The 27,556-nt window shown below is 55.7% G+C and overlaps 2 protein-coding genes across 8 annotated transcripts in view; one reads left to right on the top strand and one right to left on the bottom strand.

Moving 5' to 3' along the window:
• Window positions 1-6,228, bottom strand: part of eif2b1 (eukaryotic translation initiation factor 2B, subunit 1 alpha) — a 26,764-nt gene extending 20,536 nt beyond the window's left edge. The window contains exon 1 of one of the 2 annotated variants that reach the window (XM_072512870.1): window positions 6,145-6,228. In XM_072512870.1, coding sequence (XP_072368971.1) covers window positions 6,145-6,154 — 10 coding nt within the window. In that variant the 5' untranslated portion in view covers window positions 6,155-6,228. Of the gene's footprint in view, window positions 1-5,914; window positions 6,074-6,144 lie in introns of those variants that run through there. The other variant, XM_072512834.1, reaches the window with a different exon arrangement.
• On the top strand, window positions 6,065-27,556 carry gtf2h3 (general transcription factor IIH, polypeptide 3). 6 transcript variants are annotated; one of them, XM_072512491.1, is made up of 12 exons: window positions 6,065-6,213; window positions 14,773-14,852; window positions 17,456-17,562; window positions 18,048-18,214; window positions 18,322-18,459; window positions 21,316-21,344; window positions 22,137-22,211; window positions 23,961-24,014; window positions 24,523-24,591; window positions 26,819-26,954; window positions 27,036-27,072; window positions 27,152-27,556. In XM_072512491.1, exons 1-12 carry the CDS (start codon window positions 6,204-6,206, stop codon window positions 27,237-27,239), a joined length of 990 nt encoding a protein of 329 aa, XP_072368592.1. In that variant the 5' UTR covers window positions 6,065-6,203; the 3' UTR covers window positions 27,240-27,556. The 6 variants fall into 6 exon arrangements, with proteins under 6 accessions (XP_072368592.1, XP_072368680.1, XP_072368429.1 ...); XM_072512579.1 differs by lacking the exon at window positions 6,065-6,213 and adding an exon at window positions 20,077-20,106 and having other exon boundaries at window positions 18,048-18,145; window positions 18,322-18,384; XM_072512328.1 differs by lacking the exon at window positions 6,065-6,213 and adding an exon at window positions 20,077-20,106 and having other exon boundaries at window positions 18,322-18,384.

Below are 27,556 nucleotides of genomic sequence, written 5' to 3'. Positions count from 1 at the left end.
GGGAAGAGTAGACAGGGAAGAGATGATGAACGCAAAGGGACAGGTGGACTGAGGTGCATTTGTTTCAATGCGAGAAGTGTAGCAGGTAAGGCAGATGACCCCCTCAGACCCCCCTCTCTCCCCCCCACCACTCCCTCTCTCCCCCCACCCCTCAGCCCCCCCTCTCTCCCCCCACCCCTCAGCACCCCTTCTCTCCCCCACCCCTCAGCCCCCCCTCTACCCCCACCCCTCACTCCTCAGCCCCCCCTCTCTCCCCCCACCCCTCTCCCCCCACACCCCTTAGCCCCCCTCTCAGCCCCCCTACCCCTCAGCCCCCCTCTCTCCCCCACCCCTCAGCCCCCCCTCTCTCTCCCCACCCCTCAGCCCCTCATCTCTCCCCCCACCCCTCAGCCCCCCCTCTCTCCCCCACCCCTCAGCCCCCCCTCACTCCCCCCACCCCTCAGCCCCCCCTCTCTCCCCCCACCCTCTCCCCCCCACCCCTCAGCCCCACCTCCCCTCCCTCTCTCCCCCCACCGCTCAGCCCTCCCTCTCTCCCCCCCACCCCTCAGCCCTCCCTCTCTCCCCCCACCCCTCAGCCCTCCCTCTCTCCCCCCACCCCTCAGCCCTCCCTCTCTCCCCCCATCACCCCTCAGCCCCCCTCTCTCCCCCACCCCTCAGCCCCCCCTCTCTCCCCCCACCCCTCAGCCCCCCTCTCTCCCCCCACCCCTCAACCCCCCTCTCTCCCCCCACCCCTCAGCCCCCCTCTCTCCCCCCACCCCTCAGCCCCCCTCTCTCCCCCCACCCCTCAGCCCCCCTCTCTCCCCCCACCCCTCAGCCCCCCTCTCTCCCCCCACCCCTCAGCCCCCCCTCTCCCCCCACCCCTCAGCCCCCCTCTCTCCCCCCACCCCTCAGCCCCCCTCTCTCCCCCCACCCCTCAGCCCCCCTCTCTCCCCCCACCCCTCAGCCCCCCTCTCTCCCCCCACCCCTCAGCCCCCCTCTCTCCCCCCCCACCCCTCAGCCCCCCTCTCTCCCCCCACCCCTCAGCCCCCACCCCTCTCTCTCCCCCCACCCCTCAGCCCCCTCTCTCCCCCCACCCATCAGCCCCCCCTCTCTCCCCCCACCCCTCCCTCTCTCCCCCCACCCCTCAGCTGCCCCTCTCTCCCCCAACCCCTCAGCCCCCCTCTCTCCCCCCCCACACCTCAGCCCCCCCTCTCCCCCCACCCCTCAGCCCCCCTCTCTCCCCCCCACCCCTCAGCCCCCCCTCTCTCCCCCCCACCCCTCAGCCCCCCCTCTCTCCCCCCCACCCCTCAGCCCCCTCTCGCCCCCCACCCCTCAGCCCCCCTCTCTCGCCCCCCACCCCTCAGCCCCCCCTCTCTCTCCCCCCACCCCTCAGCCCCACCCTCTCTCTCCCCCACCCCTCAGCCCCCCTCTCCCCCCCACCCCTCAGCCCCCCTCTCTCCCCCCACCCCTCAGCCCCCCCTCTCTCCCCACCCCTCAGCCCCCCTCTCTCTCCCCTCACCCCTCAGCCCCCCTCTCTCTCCCCCCACCCCTCAGCCCCCCTCTCTCTCCCCCCACCCCTCAGCCTCCCTACTCTCCCCCCCACTCTCCCCCCCACCCCTCAGCCCCCCCACTCTCCCCCCCCACCCCTCAGTCCTCCCTCTCCCCCCCACCCCTCAGACCTCCCTCTCCCCCCACCCCTCTGCCCCCCTCTCCCCCCACCCCTCAGCCGCCCCCTCTCTCCCCCACCCCTCAGCCCCCCTCTCTCCCCCCACCCCCCCCTCTCTCCCCCACCCCTCAGCCCCTCCACTCTCCCCCCACCCCTCTCTCCCCCCCACCCCTCAGCCCCCCTCTCTCCCCCACCCCTCAGCCCCCCTCTCTCCCCCCACCCCTCAGCCTCCCCACCTCTCAACAAAGAACAAAGAAATGTACAGCACAGGAACAGGCCTTTCGGCCCTCCAAGCCCGTGCCGACCATGCTGCCCGACTAAACAACAATCTTCTACACTTCCTGGGTCCGTATCCTTCTATTCCCATCCTATTCATGTATTTGTCAAGATGCCCCTTAACTGTCACTATCGTCCCTGCTTCCACTACCTCCTCCGGTAGCGAGTTCCAGGCACCCACTACCCTCTGCGTAAAAAACTTGCCTCGTACATCTACTCTAAACCTTGCAGCTCTCACCTTAAACCTATGCCCCCTAGTAATTTCTGTCCCCCCACCCCTCAGCCCCCCTCTCTCCCCCCACCCCTCAGCCCCCCTCTCCCCCACCCCTCAGCCCCCCCTCTCCCCCCACCCCTCAGCCCCCCTCTCTCCCCCCCACCCCTCAGCCCCCTCTCTCCCCCCACCCCTCAGCCCCCCTCTCTCCCCCCCACCCCTCAGCCCCCTCTCTCCCCCCACCCCTCAGCCCCCCTCTCTCCCCTCCACCCCTCAGCCCCCCTCTCTCCCCCACCCCTCAGCCCCCCCTCTCCCCCCACCCCTCAGCCCCCCCTCTCTCCCCACCCCTCAGCCCCCCTCTCTCTCCCCCCCACCCCTCAGCCTTCCTACTCTCCCCCCCACCCCTCAGCCCCCCCACTCTCCCCCCCACCCCTCAGCCCCCCACTCTCCCCCCCACCACTCAGCCCCCCCACTCTCCCCCCCACCCCTCAGTCCTCCCTCTCCCCCCCACCCCTCAGTCCTCCCTCTCCCCCACCCCTCAGTCCTCCCTCTCCCCCACCCCTCAGTCCTCCCTCTCCCCCACCCCTCAGCCCCCCTCTCCCCCACCCCTCCCCTCACTCCCCCCACCCCTCCCCTCTCTCCCCCACCCCTCAGCCCCCCTCTCTCCCCCCACCCCTCAGCCCCCCTCTCTCCCCCCACCCCGCAGCCCCCCTCTCTCCACACCCCTCAGCCCCCCTCTCTCCCCCCACCCCTCAGCCCCCCCTCTCTCCCCCCACCCCTCTCTCCCCCCACCCCTCTCTCCCCCCCACCCCTCAGCCCCCCTCTCTCCCCCACCCCTCAGCCCCCCTCTCTCCCCCCACCCCTCAGCCCCCCTCTCCATCCCCCCACCCCGCAGCCCCCCTCTCTCCCCACCCCTCAGCCCCCCTCTCTCCCCCCACCCCTCAGCCCCCCCTCTCTCCCCCCACCCCTCTCCCCCCCACCCCTCAGCCCCCCTCTCTCCCCCACCCCTCAGCCCCCCTCTCTCCCCCACCCCTCAGACCCCCCACCTCTCAACAAAGAACAAAGAAATGTACAGCACAGGAACAGGCCTTTCGGCCCTCCAAGCCCGCGCCGACCATGCTGCCCGACTAAACTACAATCTTCTACACTTCCTGGGTCCGTATCCTTCTATTCCCATCCTATTCATGTATTGGTCAAGATGCCCCTTAACTGTCCCTATCGTCCCTGCTTCCACCACCTCCTCCGGTAGCGAGTTCCAGGCACCCACTACCCTCTGTGTAAAAAACTTGCCTCATAAATCTACTCTAAACCTTGCCCCTCTCACCTTAAACCTATGCCCCCTAGTAATTTCTGTCCCCCCACCCCTCAGCCCCCCCCCTGTCTCCCCCCACCCCTCAGCCCCCCCCCTGTCTCCCCCCACCACTCAGCCCCCCCCCCGTCTCCCCCCACCCCTCAGCCCCCCCCCCCCGTCTCCCCCCACCCCTCAGCCCCCCTCTCTCCCCCCACCCCTCAGCACCCCCCCTGTCTCCTCCCACCCCTCAGCCCCCCTCTCTCCCCCCACCCCTCAGCACCCCCCCTCCCCCACCCCTCAGCACCCCCCCTCCCCCACCCCTCAGCCCCCACCCCCTCTCCCCTCAGCCCCCACCCCCCCCTCCCCTCAGCCCCCACCCCCCCTCTCCCCTCAGCCCCCACCCCCCCTCTCCCCTCAGCCCCCACCCCCCTCTCCCCTCAGCCCCCACCCCCCCTCTCCCCTCAGCGCCCACCCCCCTCTCCCCTCAGCCCCCACCCCCCCTCAGCCCCCACCCCCCCTCTCCCCTCAGCCCCCACCCCCCCCTCTCCCCTCAGCCCCCACCCCCCCCCCCATCTCCCCTCAGCCCCCACCCCCCCCCCATCTCCCCTCAGCCCCCATCCCCCCCCATCTCCCCTCAGCCCCCACCCCCCCCATCTCCCCTCAGCCCCCACCCCCCCCCATCTCCCCTCAGCCCCCACCCCCCCTCCCCTCAGCCCCCACCCCCCCCTTCTCCCCTCAGCCCCCCCCTCTCCCCTCAGCCCCCCCCTTCTCCCCTCAGCCCCCCCCTCTCCCCTCAGCCCCCCCCCTCTCCCCCCACCCCTCAGCCCCCCCTCCCTCTCCCCCACCCCTCCCTCTCCCCCCACCCCTCAGACCCCCTCTCCCCCCAGCCCCCCCTCCCTCCCCACCCCCAGCCCCCCCTCCCTCCCCACCCCTCAGCCCCCCCCTCCCCTCAGCCCCCCCCTCTCCCCTCAGCCCCCACCCCCCCTCAGCCCCCCCCTCCCCTCAGCCCCCACCCCCCCTCAGCCTCCCCCTCCCCTCAGCCCCCACCCCCCCCATCTCCCCTCAGCCCCCCCCTCCCCTCAGCCCCCACCCCCCCCCATCTCCCCTCAGCCCCCCCCTCCCCTCAGCCCCCCCCTCCCCTCAGCCCCCCCCTCCCCTCAGCCCCCACAGCCCCCCCCTCCCCTCAGCCCCCACCCCCCCCCCATCTCCCCTCAGCCCCCCCTCCCCTCAGCCCCCACCCCCCCCCATCTCCCCTCAGCCCCCCCCCTCCCCTCAGCCCCCACCCCATCTCCCCTCAGCCCCCACCCCATCTCCCCTCACCCCTCAGCCCCCACCCCCCCCCTCTCCCCTCAGCCCCCACCCCCCCCCTCTCCCCTCAGCCCCCACCCCCCCCCTCTCCCCTCAGCCCCCACCCCCCCCTCTCCCCTCAGCCCCCCCCTCCCCTCAGCCCCCACCCCCCCCTCCTCTCAGCCCCCACCCCCCCCCCCTCAGCCCCCACCCCCCCCTCTCCCCTCAGCCCCCACCCCCCCCTCTCCCCTCAGCCCCCCCCTCCCCTCAGCCCCCACCCCCCCCCCTCAGCCCCCACCCCCCCCCCCTCAGCCCCCACCCCCCCCCTCCCCTCAGCCCCCACCCCTCCCCTCAGCCCCCACCCCTCCCCTCCCCTCAGCCCCCACACCCCCCCCCTCCCCTCAGCCCTCACACCCCCCCCTCCCCTCAGCCCCCAGCCCCCCCTTTCCCCTCAGCCCCCACCCCCCCTTCTCCCCTCAGCCCCCCCCTTCTCCCCTCAGCCCCCCCCCCTTATCCCCTCAGCCCCCCCCCCTTCTCCCCTCAGCGCCCCCCCCTTCTCCCCTCAGCCCCCACCCCCCCCCATCTCCCCTCAGCCCCCCCTCCCCTCAGCCCCCACCCCCCCCCATCTCCCCTCAGCCCCCCCTCCCCTCAGCCCCCACCCCCCCCCCCATCTCCCCTCAGCCCCCACCCCCCCCCATCTCCCCTCAGCCCCCACCCCATCTCCCCTCAGCCCCCACCCCATCTCCCCTCACCCCTCAGCCCCCACCCCCCCCCTCTCCCCTCAGCCCCCACCCCCCCCTCTCCCCTCAGCCCCCACCCCCCCCTCAGCCCCCACCCCCCCCTCCTCTCAGCCCCCCCTCTCCCCTCAGCCCCCACCCCCCCCTCTCCCCTCAGCCCCCACCCCCCCCTCCCCTCAGCCCCCCCCCTCCCCTCAGCCCCCACCCCCCCCTCCTCTCAGCCCCCCCTCTCCCCTCAGCCCCCACCCCCCCCCTCATCCCCTCAGCCCCCCCCCTTCTCCCCTCAGCGCCCCCCCCTTCTCCCCTCAGCCCCCACCCCCCCCCCCCATCTCCACTCAGCCCCCCCTCCCCCCTCAGCCCCCCCCCCCATCTCCCCTCAGCCCCCACCCCATCTCCCCTCACCCCTCAGCCCCCCCCCCCCCCCCCTCAGCCTCCCCACTCTCTCCCCCCCCCGGATCAGACGGTACCTCCCCGCTCCATCCCGCCGCCGCCGCCGCCAGGCCGTCGGGCTCCGTCCGCTCAGCCGTCCCCCGACAACCCGGGTCGGGTTGGTGTGGGGGGAGGGGGGAGTGAGGCCGGGTCCCGGGGGACGGGAGGGTCGGCCCGGGGCCTCCAGTCACACCCAGGCCGCTGTGTGAGGGGCGGGGAGCTCGGGGCCCAGTCCCCGGGGCAGAGACGCTGCGGCTCCGGCACTCACCCGGCCCCATTTCACTGCTGCACCCGCCGCGTCCGCGCCCAACCCCCAGCCCGGCGCAAATGGCGGAAGGTGAGTGAGCGGCTCAGAGACTCAACACAGATAACAGCCGGGAAACCCCGACAGTGCAGCACTCCCTCAGTACTGACCCCCTGACAGTGCAGCACTCCCTCAGTACTGACCCTCTGACAGTGCAGCACTCCCTCAGTACTGACCCTCTGACAGTGCAGCGCTCCCTCAGTACTGACCCTCTGACAGTGCGGCACTCCCTCAGTACTGACCCTCTGACAGTGCGGCACTCCCTCAGTACTGACCCTCTGACAGTGCGGCACTCCCTCAGTACTGACCCTCTGACAGTGCGGCACTCCCTCAGTACTGACCCTCTGACAGTGCGGCACTCCCTCAGTACTGACCCTCTGACAGTGCGGCACTCCCTCAGTACTGACCCTCTGACAGTGCGGCACTCCCTCAGTACTGACCCTCTGACAGTGCGGCACTCCCTCAGTACTGACCCTCTGACAGTGCGGCACTCCCTCAGTACTGACCCTCTGACAGTGCGGCACTCCCTCAGTACTGACCCTCTGACAGTGCAGCACTCCCTCAGTACTGACCCTCTGACAGTGCGGCACTCCCTCAGTACTGACGCTCTGACAGTGCAGCATTCGCTCAGTACTGACCCTCTGACAGTGCGGCACTCCCTCAGTACTGACCCTCTGACAGTGCGGCACTCCCTCAGTACTGACGCTCTGACAGTGCAGCATTCGCTCAGTACTGACCCTCTGACAGTGCGGCACTCCCTCAGTACTGACGCTCTGACAGTGCAGCATTCGCTCAGTACTGACCCTCTGACAGTGCGGCACTCCCTCAGTACTGACCCCCTGACAGTGCGGCACTCCCTCAGTACTGACCCGCTGACAGTGCGGCACTCCCTCAGTACTGACCCTCTGACAGTGCGGCACTCCCTCAGTACTGACCCTCTGACAGTGCGGCACTCCCTCAGTACTGACCCTCTGACAGTGCGGCACTCCCTCAGTACTGACCCCCTGACAGTGCAGCACTCCCTCAGTACTGACCCCCTGACAGTGCAGCGCTCTCTCAGTACTGACCCCCTGACAGTGCGGCACTCCCTCAGTACTGACCCCCTGACAGTGTGGGGCTCCCTCAGTACTGACCCTCTGCCAGTGCGGCACTCCCTCAGTACTGACCCTCTGACAGTGCGGCACTCCCTCATTACTGACCCTCTGCCAGTGCGGCACTCCCTCAGTACTGACCCTCTGACAGTGCAGCACTCCCTCAGTACTGACCCTCTGACAGTGCAGCGCTCCCTCAGTACTGACCCTCTGACAGTGCGGCACTCCCTCAGTACTGACCCTCTGACAGTGCGGCACTCCCTCAGTACTGACCCTCTGACAGTGCAGCATTCGCTCAGTACTGACCCCCTGACAGTGCGGCACTCCCTCAGTACTGACCCTCTGACAGTGCGGCACTCCCTCAGTACTGACCCTCTGACAGTGCGGCACTCCCTCAGTACTGACCCTCTGACAGTGCGGCACTCCCTCAGTACTGACCCTCTGACAGTGCGGCACTCCCTCAGTACTGACCCTCTGACAGTGCGGCACTCCCTCAGTACTGACCCTCTGACAGTGCGGCACTCCCTCAGTACTGACCCTCTGACAGTGCGGCACTCCCTCAGTACTGACCCTCTGACAGTGCGGCACTCCCTCAGTACTGACCCTCTGACAGTGCAGCACTCCCTCAGTACTGACCCTCTGACAGTGCGGCACTCCCTCAGTACTGACGCTCTGACAGTGCAGCATTCGCTCAGTACTGACCCTCTGACAGTGCGGCACTCCCTCAGTACTGACCCTCTGACAGTGCGGCACTCCCTCAGTACTGACGCTCTGACAGTGCAGCATTCGCTCAGTACTGACCCTCTGACAGTGCGGCACTCCCTCAGTACTGACGCTCTGACAGTGCAGCATTCGCTCAGTACTGACCCTCTGACAGTGCGGCACTCCCTCAGTACTGACCCCCTGACAGTGCGGCACTCCCTCAGTACTGACCCGCTGACAGTGCGGCACTCCCTCAGTACTGACCCTCTGACAGTGCGGCACTCCCTCAGTACTGACCCTCTGACAGTGCGGCACTCCCTCAGTACTGACCCTCTGACAGTGCGGCACTCCCTCAGTACTGACCCCCTGACAGTGCAGCACTCCCTCAGTACTGACCCCCTGACAGTGCAGCGCTCTCTCAGTACTGACCCCCTGACAGTGCGGCACTCCCTCAGTACTGACCCCCTGACAGTGTGGGGCTCCCTCAGTACTGACCCCCTGACAGTGCAGCACTCCCTCAGTACTGACCCCCTGACAGTGCGGCACTCCCTCAGTACTGACCCCCTGACAGTGCAGCACTCCCTCAGTACTGACCCTCTGACAGTGCGGCACTCCCTCAGTACTGACCCCCTGACAGTGCAGCACTCCCTCAGTACTGACCCCCTGACAGTGCAGCGCTCTCTCAGTACTGACCCCCTGACAGTGCGGCACTCCCTCAGTACTGACCCCCTGACAGTGCAGCACTCCCTCAGTACTGACCCCCTGACAGTGCGGCACTCCCTCAGTACTGACCCCCTGACAGTGCGGCACTCCCTCAGTACTGACCCCCTGACAGTGCGGCACTCCCTCAGTACTGACCCCCTGACAGTGCGGCACTCCCTCAGTACTGACGCTCTGACAGTGCAGCATTCGCTCAGTACTGACCCTCTGACAGTGCGGCACTCCCTCAGTACTGACCCCCTGACAGTGCGGCACTCCCTCAGTACTGACCCGCTGACAGTGCGGCACTCCCTCAGTACTGACCCTCTGACAGTGCGGCACTCCCTCAGTACTGACCCTCTGACAGTGCGGCACTCCCTCAGTACTGACCCTCTGACAGTGCGGCACTCCCTCAGTACTGACCCCCTGACAGTGCAGCACTCCCTCAGTACTGACCCCCTGACAGTGCAGCGCTCTCTCAGTACTGACCCCCTGACAGTGCGGCACTCCCTCAGTACTGACCCCCTGACAGTGCGGCACTCCCTCAGTACTGACCCCCTGACAGTGCAGCACTCCCTCAGTACTGACCCTCTGACAGTGTGGGGCTCCCTCAGTACTGACGCTCTGACAGTGCAGCGCTCCCTCAGTACTGACCCTCTGACAGTGCGGCACTCCCTCAGTACTGACCCCCTGACAGTGCGGCACTCCCTCAGTACTGACCCCCTGACAGTGCGGCACTCCCTCAGTACTGACCCCCTGACAGTGCGGCACTCCCTCAGTACTGACCCCCTGACAGTGCGGCGCTCACTCAGTACTGACCCTCTGACAGTGCAGCACTCCCTCAGTACTGACTCTCTGACAGTGCGGCACTCCCTCAGTACTGACCCTCTGACAGTGCAGCACTCCCTCAGCACTGACCCCCTGACAGTGCAGCACTCCCTCAGTACTGACCCTCTGACAGTGCAGCACTCCCTCAGTACTGACTCTCTGACAGTGCGGCACTCCCTCAGTACCGACCCTCCGACAGTGCGGCGCTCACTCAGTACTGACCCTCCGACAGTGCAGCACTCCCTCAGTACTGACCCTCTGACAGTGCGGCACTGCCTCAGTACTGACCCTCTGACAGTGCGGCACTCCCTCAGTACTGACCCTCTGACAGTGCGGCGCTCACTCAGTACTGACCCCCTGACAGTGCAGCGCTCTCTCAGTACTGACCCTCCGACAGTGCAGCACTCCCTCAGTACTGACCCCCTGACAGTGCGGCACTCCCTCAGTACTGACCCTCTGACAGTGCGGCGCTCACTCAGTACTGACCCCCTGACAGTGCAGCACTCCCTCAGTACTGACCCTCTGACAGTGCAGCACTCCCTCAGTACTGACTCTCTGACAGTGCGGCACTCCCTCAGTACCGACCCTCCGACAGTGCGGCGCTCACTCAGTACTGACCCTCCGACAGTGCAGCACTCCCTCAGTACTGACCCTCTGACAGTGCGGCACTCCCTCAGTACTGACCCTCTGACAGTGCGGCACTCCCTCAGTACTGACCCTCTGACAGTGCGGCACTCCCTCAGTACTGACCCTCTGACAGTGCGGCACTCCCTCAGTACTGACCCTCTGACAGTGCAGCACTCCCTCAGTACTGACCCTCTGACAGTGCGGCACTCCCTCAGTACTGACCCTCTGACAGTGCGGCACTCCCTCAGTACTGACTCTCTGACAGTGCGGCACTCCCTCAGTACTGACCCTCTGACAGTGCGGCACTCCCTCAGTACTGACCCTCTGACAGTGCGGCACTCCCTCAGTACTGACCCTCTGACAGTGCGGCACTCCCTCAGTACTGACCCTCTGACAGTGCGGCACTCCCTCAGTACTGACCCTCTGACAGTGCGGCACTCCCTCAGTACTGACCCTCTGACAGTGCGGCACTCCCTCAGTACTGACCCTCTGACAGTGCGGCACACCCTCAGCACTGACCCTCTGACAGTGCGGCACTCCCTCAGTACTGACCCTCTGACAGTGCGGCACTCCCTCAGTACTGACCCTCTGACAGTGCAGCACTCCCTCAGTACTGACCCTCTGACAGTGCAGCACTCCCTCAGTACTGACCCTCTGAGAGTGCGGTACTCCCTCAGTACTGACTCTCTGACAGTGCGGCACTCCCTCAGTACTGACCCTCTGACAGTGCGGCACTCCCTCAGTACTGACCCTCTGACAGTGCGGCACTCCCTCAGTACTGACCCTCTGACAGTGCGGCACTCCCTCAGTACTGACTCTCTGACAGTGCGGCACTCCCTCAGTACTGACCCTCTGACAGTGCGGCACTCCCTCAGTACTGACCCTCTGACAGTGCGGCACTCCCTCAGTACTGATCCTCTGACAGTGCGGTGCTCCCTCAGTACTGACCCTCTGACAGTGCGGTGCTCCCTCAGTACTGACCCTCTGACAGTGCAGCACTCCCTCAGTACTGACCCTCTGACAGTGCGGCACTCCCTCAGTACTGACCCTCTGACAGTGCGGCACACCCTCAGCACTGACCCTCTGACAGTGCGGCACTCCCTCAGTACTGACCCTCTGACAGTGCGGCACTCCCTCAGTACTGACCCTCTGACAGTGCAGCACTCCCTCAGTACTGACCCTCTGACAGTGCAGCACTCCCTCAGTACTGACCCTCTGAGAGTGCGGTACTCCCTCAGTACTGACTCTCTGACAGTGCGGCACTCCCTCAGTACTGACCCTCTGACAGTGCGGCACTCCCTCAGTACTGACCCTCTGACAGTGCGGCACTCCCTCAGTATTGACCCTCTGACAGTGCGGCACTCCCTCAGTACTGACTCTCTGACAGTGCGGCACTCCCTCAGTACTGACCCTCTGACAGTGCGGCACTCCCTCAGTACTGACCCTCTGACAGTGCGGCACTCCCTCAGTACTGATCCTCTGACAGTGCGGTGCTCCCTCAGTACTGACCCTCTGACAGTGCGGTGCTCCCTCAGTACTGACCCTCTGACAGTGCAGCACTCCCTCAGTACTGACCCTCTGACAGTGCAGCACTCCCTCAGTACTGACCCTCTGACAGTGCGGCACTCCCTCAGTACTGACCCTCTGACAGTGCGGCACTCCCTCAGTACTGACCCTCTGACAGTGCAGCACTCCCTCAGTATTGACCCTCTGACAGTGCAGCACTCCCTCAGTACTGACTCTCTGACAGTGCGGCACTCCCTCAGTACTGACCCTCTGACAGTGTGGCACTCCCTCAGCACTGACCCTCTGACAGTGCAGCACTCCCTCAGTATTGACCCTCTGACACTGCAGCACTCCCTCAGTACTGACCCTCTGACAGTGCGGCACACCCTCAGTACTGACCCTCTGACAGTGCAGCACTCCCTCAATACTGACCCTCTGACAGTGCAGCAGTCCCTCAGTACTGACCCTCTGACAGTGCGGCACTCCCTCAGTACTGACCCTCTGACAGTGCAGCACTCCCTCAGTATTGACCCTCTGACAATGCAGCACTCCCTCAGTACTGACCCTCTGACAGTGCAGCGCTCCCTCAGTATTGACCCTCTGACAGTGCAGCACTCCCTCAGTACTGACCCTCTGACAGTGCGGCATTCCCTCAGTACTGACCCTCTGACAATGCAGCACTCCCTCAGTACTGACCCTCTGACAGTGCGGCATTCCCTCAGTACTGACCCTCTGACAGGGCAGCGCTCCCTCAGTACTGACCCTCTGAAAGTGCGGCACTCCCTCAGTACTGACCCTCTGACAGTGCGGCACTCCCTCAGTACTGACCCTCTGACAGTGCAGCACTCCCTCAGTACTGACCCTCTGACAGTGCAGCACTCCCTCATTACTGACCCTCTGACAGTGCGGCGCTCCCTCAGTACTGACCCTCTGACAGTGCAGCACTCCCTCAGTACCGACTCCCTGACAGTGCAGCACTCCCTCAGTACTGACTCCCTGACAGTGCAGCACTCCCTCAGTACTGACCCTCTGACAGTGCAGCACTCCCTCAGTACTGACCCTCTGACAGTGCGGCACTCCCACAGTACTGACCCTCTGACAGTGTGGCACTCCCACAGTACTGACCCTCTGACAGTGCGGCACTCCGTCAGTACTGACCCTCTGACAGTGCAGCACTCCCTCAGTACTGACCCTCTGACAGTGCAGCACTCCCTCAGTACTGACCCTCTGACAGTGTGGCACTCCCACAGTACTGACCCTCTGACAGTGCGGCACTCCCTCAGTACTGACCCTCTGACAGTGCAGCACTCCCTCAGTACTGACCCTCTGATAGTGCAGCGCTCCCTCAGTATTGACCCTCTGACAGTGCGGCGCTCCCTCAGTACTGACCCTCTGACAGTGCAGCACTCCCTCAGTACTGACCCTCTGACAGTGCGGCGCTCCCTCAGTACTGACCCTCTGTCAGTGCGGCGCTCCCTCAGTACTGACCCTCTGACAGTGCGGCACACCCTCAGTACTGACCCTCTGACAGTGCGGCACTCCCTCAGTACTGACCCTCTGTCAGTGCAGCACTCCCTCAGTACTGACCCTCTGACAGTGCGGCACTCCCTCAGTACTGACCCTCTGACAGTGCGGCGCTCCCTCAGTACTGACCCTCTGTCAGTGCGGCGCTCCCTCAGTACTGACCCTCTGACAGTGCGGCACACCCTCAGTACTGACCCGCTGACAGTGCGGCACTCCCTCAGTACTGACCCTCTGTCAGTGCAGCACTCCCTCAGTACTGACCCTCTGACAGTGCGGCACTCCCTCAGTACTGACCCTCTGACAGTGCGGCGCTCCCTCAGTACTGACCCTCTGACAGTGCGGCGCTCCCTCAGTACTGACCCTCTGACAGTGCGGCACACCCTCAGTACTGACCCTCTGACAGTGCGGCACTCCCTCAGTACTGACCCTCTGACAGTGCGGCGCTCCCTCAGTACTGACCCTCTGACAGTGCAGCACTCCCTCAGTACTGACCCTCTGACAGTGTGGCACACAGTCAGAATTGCATTGAGAGTGTTGGCCTGTAATATACGTTCACGTCTCTCGAGTGGGACTTGTATCCATTGCCTTCTGACCCAAGGTGAGAATGCTGTTCAATGAAACATGGTTAAAACCATGGTTAAAACCTCAGCCCAACCATCTTCAACTGCTTCATTGATGACCTATCTTCCATTATAAGGTCAGAAGTGGGGATGTTTGCGGATGACTGCACAGCAAATGTTCAGCACCATTCGTGACTCCTCAGATACTGAAGCAGTCTGTGTCCAAATGCAGCAAGACCTGGACAATATCCAAGCTTGGGGCTGATAAGTGGGAAGTTACATTCACGTCACACAACTGTCAGGCAATGACCATCGCCAACAAGATAATGCCTCTTGACATTCAATGGCATTATCATCCCCCACAATCTACATCCTGGGGATTACCATTGACCAGAAACTGAACTGGCAGAGCCATAAGAAGATAAAGAACTCCAGCCCCTCGAGCCCGCTCCACAAGTCTCTACGACCATGACTGGCCTCCTCTTGCCCTCAACTCCACTTTCCTGCCCATTCTCCATGTAAATATAACCATTGAAATACTGTGGCTCAAACAGCAGATCTGAGGCTGGGAATCCTGCGGAAGTAACACCCATTGAATCATTGTGCATTGATGTTCACAATAACATTGGTATCTCTCTAACATCACTAAATAAACCTAGATTTGAAGAACTGCTGATTACTTCATAAGACTTTAAAATAATAATCTTTATTATTGTCACAAGTAGGCTTACATTAACACTGCAATGAAGTTACTGTGAAAATCCCCTAGTCACCACACTCCGGCGCCTGTTCGGGTACACGGAGGGAGAATACAGAATGTCCAAATTACCGAACAGCACATCTTTCGGGACTTGTGGGAGGAAACCGGAGCACCCGGAGGAAACCCACGCAGACACGGGGAGAACGTGCAGACTCTGCACAGACAGTGACCCAAGCCGGGAATCGAACCTGGCACCCTGGAGCTGTGAAGCAACAATGCTAACCACTGTGCTACCGTGCCGCCCTTGAACAGCAGGAACAGATTAATGCTTACATTTTCCTTTTTTCCCACTCAGATGAGGACACGGACCTGCTTGTCATAGTAGTAGACGTCAATCCTATTTGGTGGGGCCAGCAGATCCTGAAGGAATCCCAGGTGAGGAGAGCAGCTTTCTTCCATATCCGGCTTTGCTTAATCTGGGAGGGTTTAATGTGAATTATTTAGATTGGGCTTTATTCTAAATAGTGTGGGGATAGTATTCATCTGTATGGAAAATTAAAAACCAAAGTTAAAGGAGAAGGAGCTACCATTGTAGGTAGCAGATGAGGAACATATCAGCCATGATAGAATGGTGGAGCAGACTTGATGGGTCAAGTGACCCAATTCTGCTCCTTTATCTTATGAACTTATAAGGTGAGAGTGCAGGTTAATGATGAGGACTTTAAATGAGTTAAAGGGGCCGGGAGCTCAGGAGAGATGAATAAAGTTTCCAGAACAAGTAATAGAACAGAGTAAAGTGGCAAGAATCTTCAGGCAGAGCAAAAAGGTGACAAGTACGAGAAGCGGGGCGGTCAATGCAGGAGTGAGGGTGTTGTACCGAAATGCACGCAGTATACAGAACAAGGTAAATGAGCTTGTAGCGCACATTGAAATTGGCTGGTACGATGTTGTGGGTATCACAGGGAACAAAGAAATGGCAGAGGAACTGAATAGTTACTTTGCATCAGTCTTCACGGTGGAAGACACCAGTGGCGTAAGGAGAGGATTCTGGGGAAACTGAAAGGTCTGAAGGTGGATAAGTCGCCTGGACCGGATGGACTACACCCCAGGGTCCTAAAAGAGATAGCTGAGGAAATTGTGGAGGCATTAGTGATGATCTTTCAGGAATCACTGGAGGCAGGAAGGGTCCCAGAGGACTGGAAGGTGGCTAATGTAACACCGCTGTTTAAAAAGGGAGGGAGGCAGAAGATGGGAAGTTATAAGCCGGTTAGCCTGACTTTGGTTGTTGGTAAGATTTTAGAGGCCATTATTAAGGATGAGATTGTTGAGTACTTAGAAGTGCATGGTCAACGCTCCCACGCCAAGCGTACGGACAAACACCACCACCTTTAAGCGATTTCCCCGGCACGCACCTCCCCGTCCCCTACCCCGGCACCCATCTCCCCCCCCCTCTCGGCACTCCCCCGAAGCCCACCCCACGCCCCCCGGCCGCGCGCACACCCACACACACCTCTCCCCCACACACACAGACTGCAGCCACGCCATCACCTCTCCTGCGGCCAACCCCCCAGGCCATCATCCACCTCCACGCTGGACGGCGCCAACCATCAGCACTGGTTGAAGCCAATTAATAGGTGGTTTGATTTACGCCGACGTGACCCGTGATCACGTCGGCAGGACTTCGGGCCATCCGGACGGGAGAATATCGGCAGCTCCGGAGTACATTGCCTCGCACCCGCCCCTGCCATTCTCTGAGGCGGGCGGCGCGATTGACGCCCCGCAAACTTTTCTCCCTTTGGAGAATTCGGCGGGGGCGGGATTCACGCCGGCCCCCGGCGATTCTCCGACCCGGTGGAGGGTCGGAGAATCGCGCCCCTGTTTTGAGACTTCCGGGGGGCAAAATTCTCCATCCACATTTCTGCCCCGACTCGCCGGCGGGATGCTCCGTTACACCGGCCGGTCAATGGAGTTTCCCATTGTGGGGCAGCCCCACGCCGTCGGGAAACCCCCGGGCGCCGGCAAAACGGAGACTCCCGCCGGCGGAGAATGACGCCTCTGCTCTTTGTGGTTTTTATAAATGACTTGGATGAGGAAGTGGAAGGGTGGGTTAGTAAGTTTGCCGATGACACAAGGGTTGGGGGAGTTGTAGATAGTGTTGAGGGTTGTTGCAGGTTACAACAGGACATTGACAGGATGCAGAGCTGGGCTGAAAAGTGGCAGATGGAGTTCAACCTGGATAAATGTGAAGTGATTCATTTTGGAAGGTCAAATTACGATAGTGACATTTAAGGGGCATCTTGACAAATACATGAATAGGATGGGAATAGAGGGATACGGGCCCAGGAAGTGTAGAAGATTGTAGTTTAGACGGGCAGCAGGGTCGGCACGGGTTTGGAGGGCCGAAGGGCCTGTTCCTGTGTTGTACATTTCTTTGTTCTTTGTTCTTCCAACTGCATACAGGTACAAGGCAGGGATGCCCGTTACCCACTGCTGCTCGCCCTAGCAATCGAACTATTAGTGATCGCACTCAGGGCGGCAAAGAATTGGAAAGGAATCCGGAGAGGAGTCTTGAATTAGAACACCGTTTAATCCTCTATATTCAAGGAATACAAATTCAGTGCAACCTACCCTCCATAATCCAAACAATTTACCCCCAGTATTACTCTGGTGACACAGTCTGCCGCTCGCAAATTTCAAGGTTGGGTGTGAAACAAGGTTTTGGAAGGTGCTTGAAATCATGCCAAGCTGACGCATTTGTGTTTCCCTGAAAAAAACATCACTTCCAGCCGCTGATGCATTATTAGGTTTCACACCTTGTGTACATTTCATGGGAAAAGGAGTTGAAATTTCAATTCACCTGTTGTGGGTGGGAGAGACTGGAGCTTGGCGTATTTGGCAACATGCAGTGCAGAGCTGGATCCAACCCTAAACCACACCCAGCACACTAACTGACAGGCCTTGTGTCCTTTCAGCATTCTCTGAACTTATTCTGTCTTTAAGTGATGTGTTTAATGAACCGGGTTTCACATGTTTTACAGTTCACCCTATCAAAATGTATGGATGCGGTGATGGTGATGGGAAACTCGCACTTAGTTATGAGGCGCAGTAACAGGCTGGCGATTATAGCTAGTCACAGTCAGGAAAGGTAAGGATCAGTGCCAGATATGAAAATGAAATTAAATGAAAATTAAATGAAAAATGAAAATTGCTTATTGTCACAAGTAGGCTTCAATTAAGTTATTGTGAAAAGCCCCTAGTCGCCACATTCCGGCGCCTGTTCGGGGAGGCTGGTACAGGAATTGAACTGTCCTGCTGGCCTGCCTTGGTCTGCTTTCAAAGCCAGCGATTTAGCCCAGTGTGCTAAACCAGCCCCTAATAATAATCTTTTATTGTCACAAGTATGAAGTTACTGTGAAAGCCCCTAGTTGCCACGTTCCGGCACCTGTTTGGGGAGGTTGGTACAGGAATTGAACCCACACTGCTGCATCACAAACCAGCCGTCTAGCCCACTGTGCTAAACCAGCCAGATCTATTTTACATCAGAGAACCACGGTTGTATTGCTCACGACCGGCTTCTCCAGGACCACAATACCAATACGCCACAATGTTTTATCCTTTTTGTTCCTGCAGCCGCTTCCTGTATCCGGGTAAACACTGGAAATTGGGGAGCTTTGCGGAAAGTGGAGACGTTAACTCTGCCGAATCCACCTCTTCTGGTAGTAAGGATGGTAAATATGAGCTCCTGGCCATAGGAAATGACATCATCACTGAGGAGATCAAAGATCTAATGGCAAAGAGTAAATGTCTTCACTATTTGATACCATGTAAAATGTTTGAGACATCCTTTTGCCCAGGATTTGGGGCATGGATGGTGTGTGTGACATTTTCCTTTTGTGTGTTACAGCTGAAGTAAGAGCACAGCTAACAGAGACCTTGCTGGCTGGATCTCTGGCAAAAGCACTGTGTTGTATCCTTGCACCAGGAATAACTTCAAAAGCTTTGAGATTTCTTGTCTTCATTACAACGTGGCCAACTTTGCAAAGTTTTTACTCATAATTCACATATTTTCATTAGTCACCGATGTAAAACTTAGCAGTTTTCACAAGTTAACCGTCTGTAATTTACAGGTTTTTACCTGTTAGTTACATAATTTACAGGGTGTCATTAGTATTGTCCATGTGGGAAATAAGTTATTGATTGTTATTTACAACAAGCTTGCAGACCGGCCTTTTTCTCAATACAAGCCATTGTGTAAATACCGAACAGCAGGAATCCTGCCCTGTGGAATGTTCATCAATTAGACACATTGCCACTTTGTGTAAAAGAGATAGACCATCATTACTTGACAAAACGTTAATAGAAAAGTGTAAATGGTCTTTTTTATTGTGTCTGTGTTTTAGATGCAAAGTTAAACCTGTGAACAGAATCACTGAATTTTTAAGGTGCAGAAGAAGACTATTCACTTTGTGTCTGCATCGGTTCCCCGAATGAGCATTATGACTTGGTGTTTTTAGACAGAGAATTCTTACTGAGAGCCATTCAGGAATCCCACAGATGGTAACGTCACATCATTGGTTCCTCAGCCAAGCATATAACAGAATGGGCGGCACGGTAGCACAGTGGTTAGCACAGTTGTTTCACAGCTCCAGGGTCCCAGGTTCGATTCCCGGCTTGGGTCACTGTCTGTGCGGAGTCTGCACGTTCTCCCCGTGTCTGCGTGGGTTTCCTCTGGGTGCTCCGGTTTCCTCCCACAGTCCAAAAATGTGCAGATTAGATGGATTGACTATACTAAATTGCCCCTTAGTGTTCAAAAAAAGTAACTTCATTGCAGTGTTAATGTAAGCCTACTTGTGACACTAATCAAGGTTATTATTATTATAAAAAAGATATGTAGGTTAGGTTAAGGGGTTATTGAGATAGGATGGGGAAGTGAGCTTGGGTGTAATACTCTTTCAGAGAGTCGGTGCAGACCCGATGGGCTGAATGGCCTCCTTCTGCACTGTTGGTATTCTGTGGTACCAAATTTCTGAACCTGCAGTTCCTCTCACAACACAGGGTAAAACTAACCTGTCACACCACAATCTAAACCCAGCTCACGTTCCCTATTAGTGGGTGAACAATTCACGTTTGGTGAATTCTGCTTCACAATGATAGGAAGAGCCATCATCAAAGGATCAAGAAGCGACGTCGCAATGAAAGCTTGGCCGCCACAAGCCAGTTATACCTGTGGTAACTTTACTGACACCTGCTTAAAACCCAAAAGGTCAGAAGGGTCGTGAGGCTCCGCTTTCACAGTCCAATTGTACTGAAAATCAAGATCAAGCGAGCTTTTGCCCTTCTGTTCCACGGGAGGTTTCTGTCCTCCCTGAGCTCACCTGAGGACACATGGTCAAATTCCGCTGCCACTGTCTGCGAAGCGGGTCACACCCCACCACTCGCTACTTGATGGACACCAATCTTCTCTTAGATTCCTCAAAGATTCCCTCTAACAACTGACTGTGTTTGGGTGTTTACTCTATTGACTAGTGCGGTCTGGGCTGAAATGAATCAGTTTTCTAGATTAATTTATTGAACAATAGCTTTTCAATTCTCTGCTATCACAAATAATGGTTCTCTTCCTGAAACAGTTGATATATTTTCTTAACACTTCTGAAATAAGATATTTACAAGGTGAATAAAGAGTTGGAAGGTATCTGAGTTTACTGATCTCTAAGTATTACCATTCTTAGCTAATCATAACCAACAAAAGTAGATTTAGATATATTAATGTTATTTTCATTGAATTTAACAAAGCTTGTCTACTTTATGATATCAGTCTAAATCATTTCACTCTTTCCTTCTAATGGAATTGCAGAATCCTGCCACGAATAGTTAGGACAATGGAAAATACCAGTACTTGGATTTTAATGACAGCTAAGGCTTGTTCAAGTTCAGGACCGCCATCATTCGAGACCTGCAAATTGTTCATAATGTTTGAAAGGATTTTATCAACTATATCCCCTGCTGGAGGAGTACTAGCAAGGGGGCATAAACTTCACATTAGAGCTTAGACCATTCAGTGGCGATGACGAGAAGCACTTTTTCCTCCTAATGGAGGCTGGGGGAGTTAATTGAAAATTTCAAAACTAAAATGTTGGGTAAAGGTATTAATGATTCCAGAACCAAGACGGGCAACTGGAGTTATGATACAGATCAGTCAGGATCCAATTGAATTTTTCATAGAATTATCATAGAATTTACAGTGCAGAAGGAGGCCATTCAGCCCATCGAGTCTGCACCGGCTCTTGGAAAGAGCACCCTACCCAAGGCTACACCTCCACCCTATCCCCATAACCCAGTAACCCCACCCAACACTAAGGGCAATTTTGGACACTTAAGGGCAATTTATCATGGCCAATCCACCTAACCTCCCATCTTTGGACTGTGGGAGGAAACCGGAGCACCCGGAGGAAACCCACACACACATGGGGAGGATGTGCAGACTCCGCACAGACAGTGACCCAAGCCAGAATCGAACCTGGGACCCTGGAGCTGTGAAGCAATTGTGCTATCCATAATGCTACCGTGCTGCCCACCTGGAATGGCATACCAGGAATGAGGAATTTTAGATACAAGGAAAGATTGGAGAAATTGGGCATGTTCTCCTTGATTAGGTGAATTGGCCATGCTAAATTGCTCCTTAATTGGAAAAAATATATATAATTGGGTACACTAAATCTATTTAAAATAAAAAAAGTTAAAACGTATTATAGGTTAGTTTTAATGTTCTAGATGAGAAGTGTACGGTGAACATGGGGTTGACGGTGTCCAGACTTAGGAACTGGTTTTGAGTTTGTTTTGTAAATTACACCTTCGGACTTGTTACAAAAAAGGTTTTCTTTCTTTTCATAAAATACAGCCGGACGCGAGCTGAAATCACGGATATTGGTAAGTGTTAAAAGTTTGTCATGTCATTTTGTGTAAGGGGTGGAGTAAGTGCTGCTGCTGTCAAGGAGCGAGAGGGTGAAGGTTTAATAATTCTTCATCCTGGGGCAGCACGGTGGCGCAGTGGTTAGCACTGCTGCCTCACAACGCCGAGGTCCCAGGTTCGATCCCGGCTCTGGGTCACTGTCCGTGTGGAGTTTGCACATTCTCCCCGTGTTTGCGTGGGTTTCGCCACCACAACCCAAAGATGTGCGGGGTAGGTGGATTGGCCACGCTAAATTGCCCCTTAATTGGGAAAAATTAATTGGGTACACTAAATTTAAAAAATAATAAAAAATTCTTCATCCTCAGATTTGAGCGGCGAAGAGATTTCTGCACAGAACATCTATGAGCTTCAGGCAAGCGGCTGTCTGGCGACAGAACGAGCGTGGTTTGGGAGAGGGCGGCCAGAGAACAACAGCCTTTCAATAACCTACACACCCTCCAGCAAACCTATCACCTTTGGTTGCGGGATTTAAACCTTTGCCACCTATTAGTACAATGCAATGTTGGGGCCAGTTTAGCTCCGTTTGTGATGCAGAGCGAGGCCCGCAGCTCGGGTTCTATTTCCGTACCGGACTGAGGTTATTCATGAATGCTCGTCTGAGATGTGGTGACCCTCAGGCAAAACCGCCACCAGTCAGCTCTCCCCCTCAAAGGGGAAAGCAGCCGATGGTCATCTGGGACTGTGGCCACTTTACTTTTACAATGTTGGCATCAGTTCAGTTTATAGTCATTTGTTTTTTTCCCCTACAGGTTATTAAAGCTGCTGAGGACTCTGCTGCTCAATACATGAATTTTATGAATGTTATCTTTGCAGCACAGAAACAGGTAGATTATCTGCATCTTTATTTATTCACGTTAATACTCTGAATATTGGGCTGTGCAGAGAAATAAATCTAAAATTGTCATTTTTTTAAACCGGCGAGTAAAACGAAAGAATTTCCATTTCTATCGCACGTGTCACGTCCTCAGGACTTTCTGAAGTGATTTGCAACCAATGAAATTCAGGCATTGTTCTCATGTAGGAAATGGGGCAAATAATTGGCAGCCAACAAGCCCGCACTGACAGCCATGTGATAATGGCCAGATTACCTGTTTTTAGTAATGTTGGTTAAGGACAGGACATTGGCGAGAACGTCCTTGCTTTTCTTCAAATAGTGCCAAGGGATCTGAGAGGGAAGGTCAGGCCCTTGGTTTGATGCCTCAACCAAAGGCAGCCTTTCCATTAGTCCATCCCTTCAGTGTCAGCCTGGATCATGTGCTCAGTTGTCCAGAACGGGGCTCAAACCCACAGCCTCCTGACTCTGAGATGCGATCGTCGTCCACTGGACCACGCTGACACCGACCACACAGCTCTGTTGTCAGTGGTGAAGCTGCTACATAAACTCCACCTGCCCAGACAGGGAATCCAACTTGAGTAAGTGACTGATCTGTGCGGACCAGTACCACAGGTTGTTGGTGCATTTACACATCCCGCCCTCAAGTGATTCATGGGATTTGGGCATTGCTGGCAACATAAGTATTTATTGTCCAACCCTAATTGCCTCTGCCCAGAGTTGAACGCTATTTTATAGCCATTTATACTTTGCAAACAAGAACTGTTGTTCTACTTTTTTAAAAGTAAGTTTGAATTCCTTTTTTAGTTGCAGAGACCTCGTTGGTTATATCCCAGAGATCAGAAAGCCCCACAAACGATGAATAATTTCCTGTTGTAGGTGTGGGCTTCATCTGGTCCCAATAACATGTGGTGTACACCAGTCCAAGAATAGAAATTACACCATGCTGTTTTTCTTTATTTATATAACTGACCCGGGTTGATGTAAATCTGGTACCTCTTTAGTCAAAGGGAGAGTTGGAAGACATCCCAATGATTCTTAGATACAGAGTCAGTGCTGAAGTCACTTTCCCTTTTAGGTTAATAATCTTACCCAGTTATCATTGCCCATCCCTAATTTCTCATTGAAAAGAATTGCCTTCTTGGCTAAAGCTCTTTTGGCCAAAGGAATATGCGGCTGGGGGGGGGAGAGAGAGAGAGAGAGAGAGCAGGTTACTGAGTTGGATAATCAGCCATGATCATAATGAATGATGGAGCAGGCTCGAAGGGCCGAATGGCCTCCTGCTCCTATTTCCCATGGGTGGGACTCCGGCCACATCCGCCCTGCGACTGGAAATTCCCGCCCGAGGTCAACGGACCTTTACACAGTCCGCGTCCCGCCGGCCATCTTGCAGCGGGCGCGGCCAAAGAATCCAGCCCTATGTTTCTTGAAGCACCTGTAGCCATGTGGTTGGTGTAAGTACATCCACAGTGCTGTTAGGAAGGGAACTCTAGGATTTCGATCCAGTGACAGTGGAGGATGGTGTGTGGCGGTGTTCCCATTCTTCTACTGCCCTTGTCCTTCTAAGTGGTGGGGGTTGTGGATTTGGAAGGTGCTGTCAAATGAGCCTTGGGTGGTTGCTGCATTCAGTAGATAGTGCAGTGCACTATGTGCCAGCGATGAAGGGAGTGGGGGTTTGAGTTAGTGTACATGCCTATAATTTTGCAATATGTTTATTTTTACGTTTACTTTCTTTTTTCAGAATATTCTGATTGATGCATGTGTTTTGGATTCTGAATCTGGGTTACTGCAGCAAGTAAGTAATTCTGTTCATCTCTTGACAAAAAACTTTCTGCATCAAAGCACGACTAAATCACTAAATATTCATTTCCTCATTTCTCTCATATTGGAATAATCCAATAGTAACAGCAGAGCAGTTCAGGTACTCTTATATTTACCGTGGAATGCTGGATTCAAACAGAGCCCTGTGTTCTCCCTGAGCAGCTCTCGCCTCTTTGAGTAATTGCCCATAATCCACAAAGGACATTTCTCTCCATTAGTGAGCGGCAAATGCCTTCAGGGGCACAACCCCATACTAAGCATGGGGTAAGTAAGGAGGCAGGCCTCCATGAACTACCACAGATTTTTAAACCTTTCATTAAACATTTAAACATTTTGACTCTTATAGATGCTCACTTGTGATCCCAAGTGCTGGGAAATAGGATTAGAATAGTTAGCTAGTTGTTTTTGACCGGCGCAGACTCGATGGACTAAATGGTCTTTTCTGTGCTGTATGACTATTATTGTCCTGTTTTTGTCTTTAGGCTTCTGATATAACCGGAGGGTTATATTTAAAAATACCACAGATTCAGTCACTCTCTCAATATTTGCTGGTAAGTTCTAATTACTTAAAAACAGCATTTTCTTCTTCCTGATTTGTTTGGCAGTTACTTGTTGTTTTGCTAAGTGGATGGGACAAGTGGGAGCTTTTTGCTGTTCGACACTGCCAGCATTGGAAGTAAAATGTGAATTGCAAGAATGTGTTGTTGTTCCTCAGGACCATGAGTTTGTGATTCCACACGTCTGCATCCTTTGCCACCACTCCTTTTTGAGGAGCTGTTCCATTCAACATGACTGCCATTCTGGATGGACGCAGTGAGAAGTCTTTCAACACCACATTACACACACGGGGCTGGTTTAGCACAGTGGGCGAAGACCGCTGGCTTGTAATGCAGAACAAGATCAGCAACGTGGGTTCAATTCCCGTACCAGTCTCCCCGAACAGACACCGGAATGTGGTTACTAGGGGCTTTTCACAGTAACTTCATTGAAGCCTACTTGTGACAATAAGCTTTTATTATTATTATTAATAAAGTCCAAAAGGTTTATTTGGAATCACGAGCTTTCAGAGTGCAGCTCCTTCATCAGGTGAGTGAAGAGGTCGGTTACACAAACACAGCACATATAGACAAAGCCAATGATGCAAGATGATACTTTGAATGCAAATCTTTGCAGGTAATTAAGTCTTTACAGGTCCAGACGGTGTGACTGGAGAGAGGGATAGTCACAGGTTAAAGAGGTGTGAATTGTCCGTTCCTCCGTTGTCGCAGCGTCTGTGTGGCCTTGCCAATGTACCATGCCTTGGGACATCCTTTTCTGCAGCCAGACGTGGTACATTGGCGAGACCATGCAGACGCTGCAACAACAGGTGAACGGACATTGTACGACAATCACCAGGCAGGAAGGTTCCCTTCCAGTCAGGGAACACTTCAGCAGTCAAGGGCATTCAGCCTCTGATCTTTGGGTAAGCGTTCTCCAAGGCGGCCTTCAGGATGCGCAACAACACAATCGCTGAGCAGAAACTGATAGCCAAGGTCCGCACGCATGAGTGCGGCCTCAACCGGGACCTGGGATTCATATCACATTACATTCATCCCCCACCATCTGGCCTGGGCTTGCAAATCCTATCAACTGTTCTGGCTTGAGACAATTCACACCTCCTTAACCTGTGATTATCCTTCTCTCCAGTTACACCGTGTGGACCTGTAAAGATTTAATTACCTGCAAGAACTGGCATTCAAAGTAACATCTTGCATCATTGGCTTTGTCAATATATGCTGTGTGTGTTTAACCTCTTCATTCACCTGAGGAAGGAGCAGCGCTCCGAAAGCTAGTGTTTGAAACAAACCTGTTGGACTTTAACCTGGTGTTGTAAAACTTCTTACTGTGCCCACCCCAGTCCAACACCGGCATCTCCACATCATTCTGGATGGATCCCAAGGAGTAAAATTAGGTGAAAATCCTGGATTAGCAACCTGGAGATTAGGAGATCAAACCTCACCATAGCAAATTGTGATTTTTAATTCAATAAACTGGGCAAAATATCCTCCAAAAAGAGTGCACTTACTCTTTTCTTTATAAACTTAGAGTACCCAATTTTTTTTTTTTCCAATTAATGGCAATTTAGTGTGGCCAATCCTGCACATTTTTGGGTTGTGGGGGCGAAACCCACGCAGACACGGGGAGAATGTGCAAACTCCACACAGACAGTGACCCAGAGCCGGGTTCGAACCTGGGACCTCCACATTGCACTTGGAGCCATGAGGGCTCGGGAGGTAATAGGATAGTTCAGAGTCTGAGTATTATGTTCGAGCTATTTGATTGAAAATTGAGGATTGTTGATTGTCGGAAGTGTGTTATCACATTGCCAGTTGTGGGAGATTGACTGCTGCGTTTCCTACAACACTGACTAGATTTCAAAAGTAAAATTAGCTGTAAAGTGCTTTGGGCTACCTGGTGGTTGTGAAAGGGTCTGTATAAATGCAAGTCTTTTTTATCCCCCTCGGATGTATCTCTGGAGCATTCTTTGTGCGATCATAAGAACAGAAGGAGGCCATTCAGTCTCTAAGCCTGAACATCCATTCATTTTTAGATCATTGCTCATCTGTGCCTCAACCTCATTTACTTTGTATTGCTCTATAGCCCCTGATAGCCTATTCCAGAAAAATCTAGCAAAGTAGCGAAAGCTTCCTTTTTCTCAGCTCTCAACAGGTTATATTGTACGTCCTTGTGGGTTTTTAGAATTTAATCTTCTTGCTGTTTTGATGTTTTCCCTTCTAGTGGGTGTTTTTACCAGATCCTGAGCAGAGGTCCAAGCTTGTCCTTCCTCCTCCAGTTCATGTGGATTATCGAGCTGCCTGCTTCTGCCATCGGAATCTGATTGAAATTGGTTATGTGTGTTCCGTCTGCCTGTCAAGTAAGTTTCGATACAGCAAATCGTGTTTCTTTTTAATTGAATGGCTTGTGATTTTAATTCATTTTTCTTTTCAATTAACAGTATTCTGCAACTTTAGTCCCATCTGCACCACATGCGAGTGAGTACAAAGTTCAGATGCTCGATACTTTATGTTTGTTCATTATGATTTGATGATTAATTTTTTGTTTTAAATCCAGGACTGCTTTCAGAATTGCTCTTCCGCCGATATTGAAAACCAAGAAGAAGAAATCCAAACTGCCGACACTGAACTACTTGACCAGCTGACACCAGTGAACGTTCCGTCAACCCCATTTTTCTCTTGGAATCTCTGACTTTTACCTGTCTCGGGTATTCACTGGAATCAGCACAATAATCCAGAACATTCCCACTTATTACTTCTGCAGCCGATAAAACGACACGAGGAGTTCAGACTGTGACAGTGTTAAACTCTTTATATTGTGTGGTTAACGTAGTCACAGATCTGGAAAAAATTATTTTCGCAAGTTTCTTTGACCAATTTGTTGTGTCGCTTTTTGTACACCCTGCCGTTGGTTAGAGAATAAACATACCGCGCTGGAAAAGACGTTGGTAGAATTCAGAAA

This window comes from Scyliorhinus torazame, chromosome 1 (assembly GCF_047496885.1).
Source record: "Scyliorhinus torazame isolate Kashiwa2021f chromosome 1, sScyTor2.1, whole genome shotgun sequence".
NCBI lineage: Eukaryota > Metazoa > Chordata > Chondrichthyes > Carcharhiniformes > Scyliorhinidae > Scyliorhinus > Scyliorhinus torazame.
The sequence above is the reverse complement of the archived record's forward strand: the minus strand, read 5'-3'. Positions and strand labels throughout refer to the sequence as shown.

Excerpts from the sequence above, each read along its gene's own strand:
- gtf2h3 (XM_072512491.1), top strand. Across the intron at positions 18,215-18,321 it reads CAAAGATCTAATGGCAAAGA|CTGAAGTAAGAGCACAGCTA; the intron begins GTAAATGTCTTC and ends TGTGTGTTACAG. Across the intron at positions 24,592-26,818 it reads CACTCTCTCAATATTTGCTG|TGGGTGTTTTTACCAGATCC; the intron begins GTAAGTTCTAAT and ends TTTCCCTTCTAG.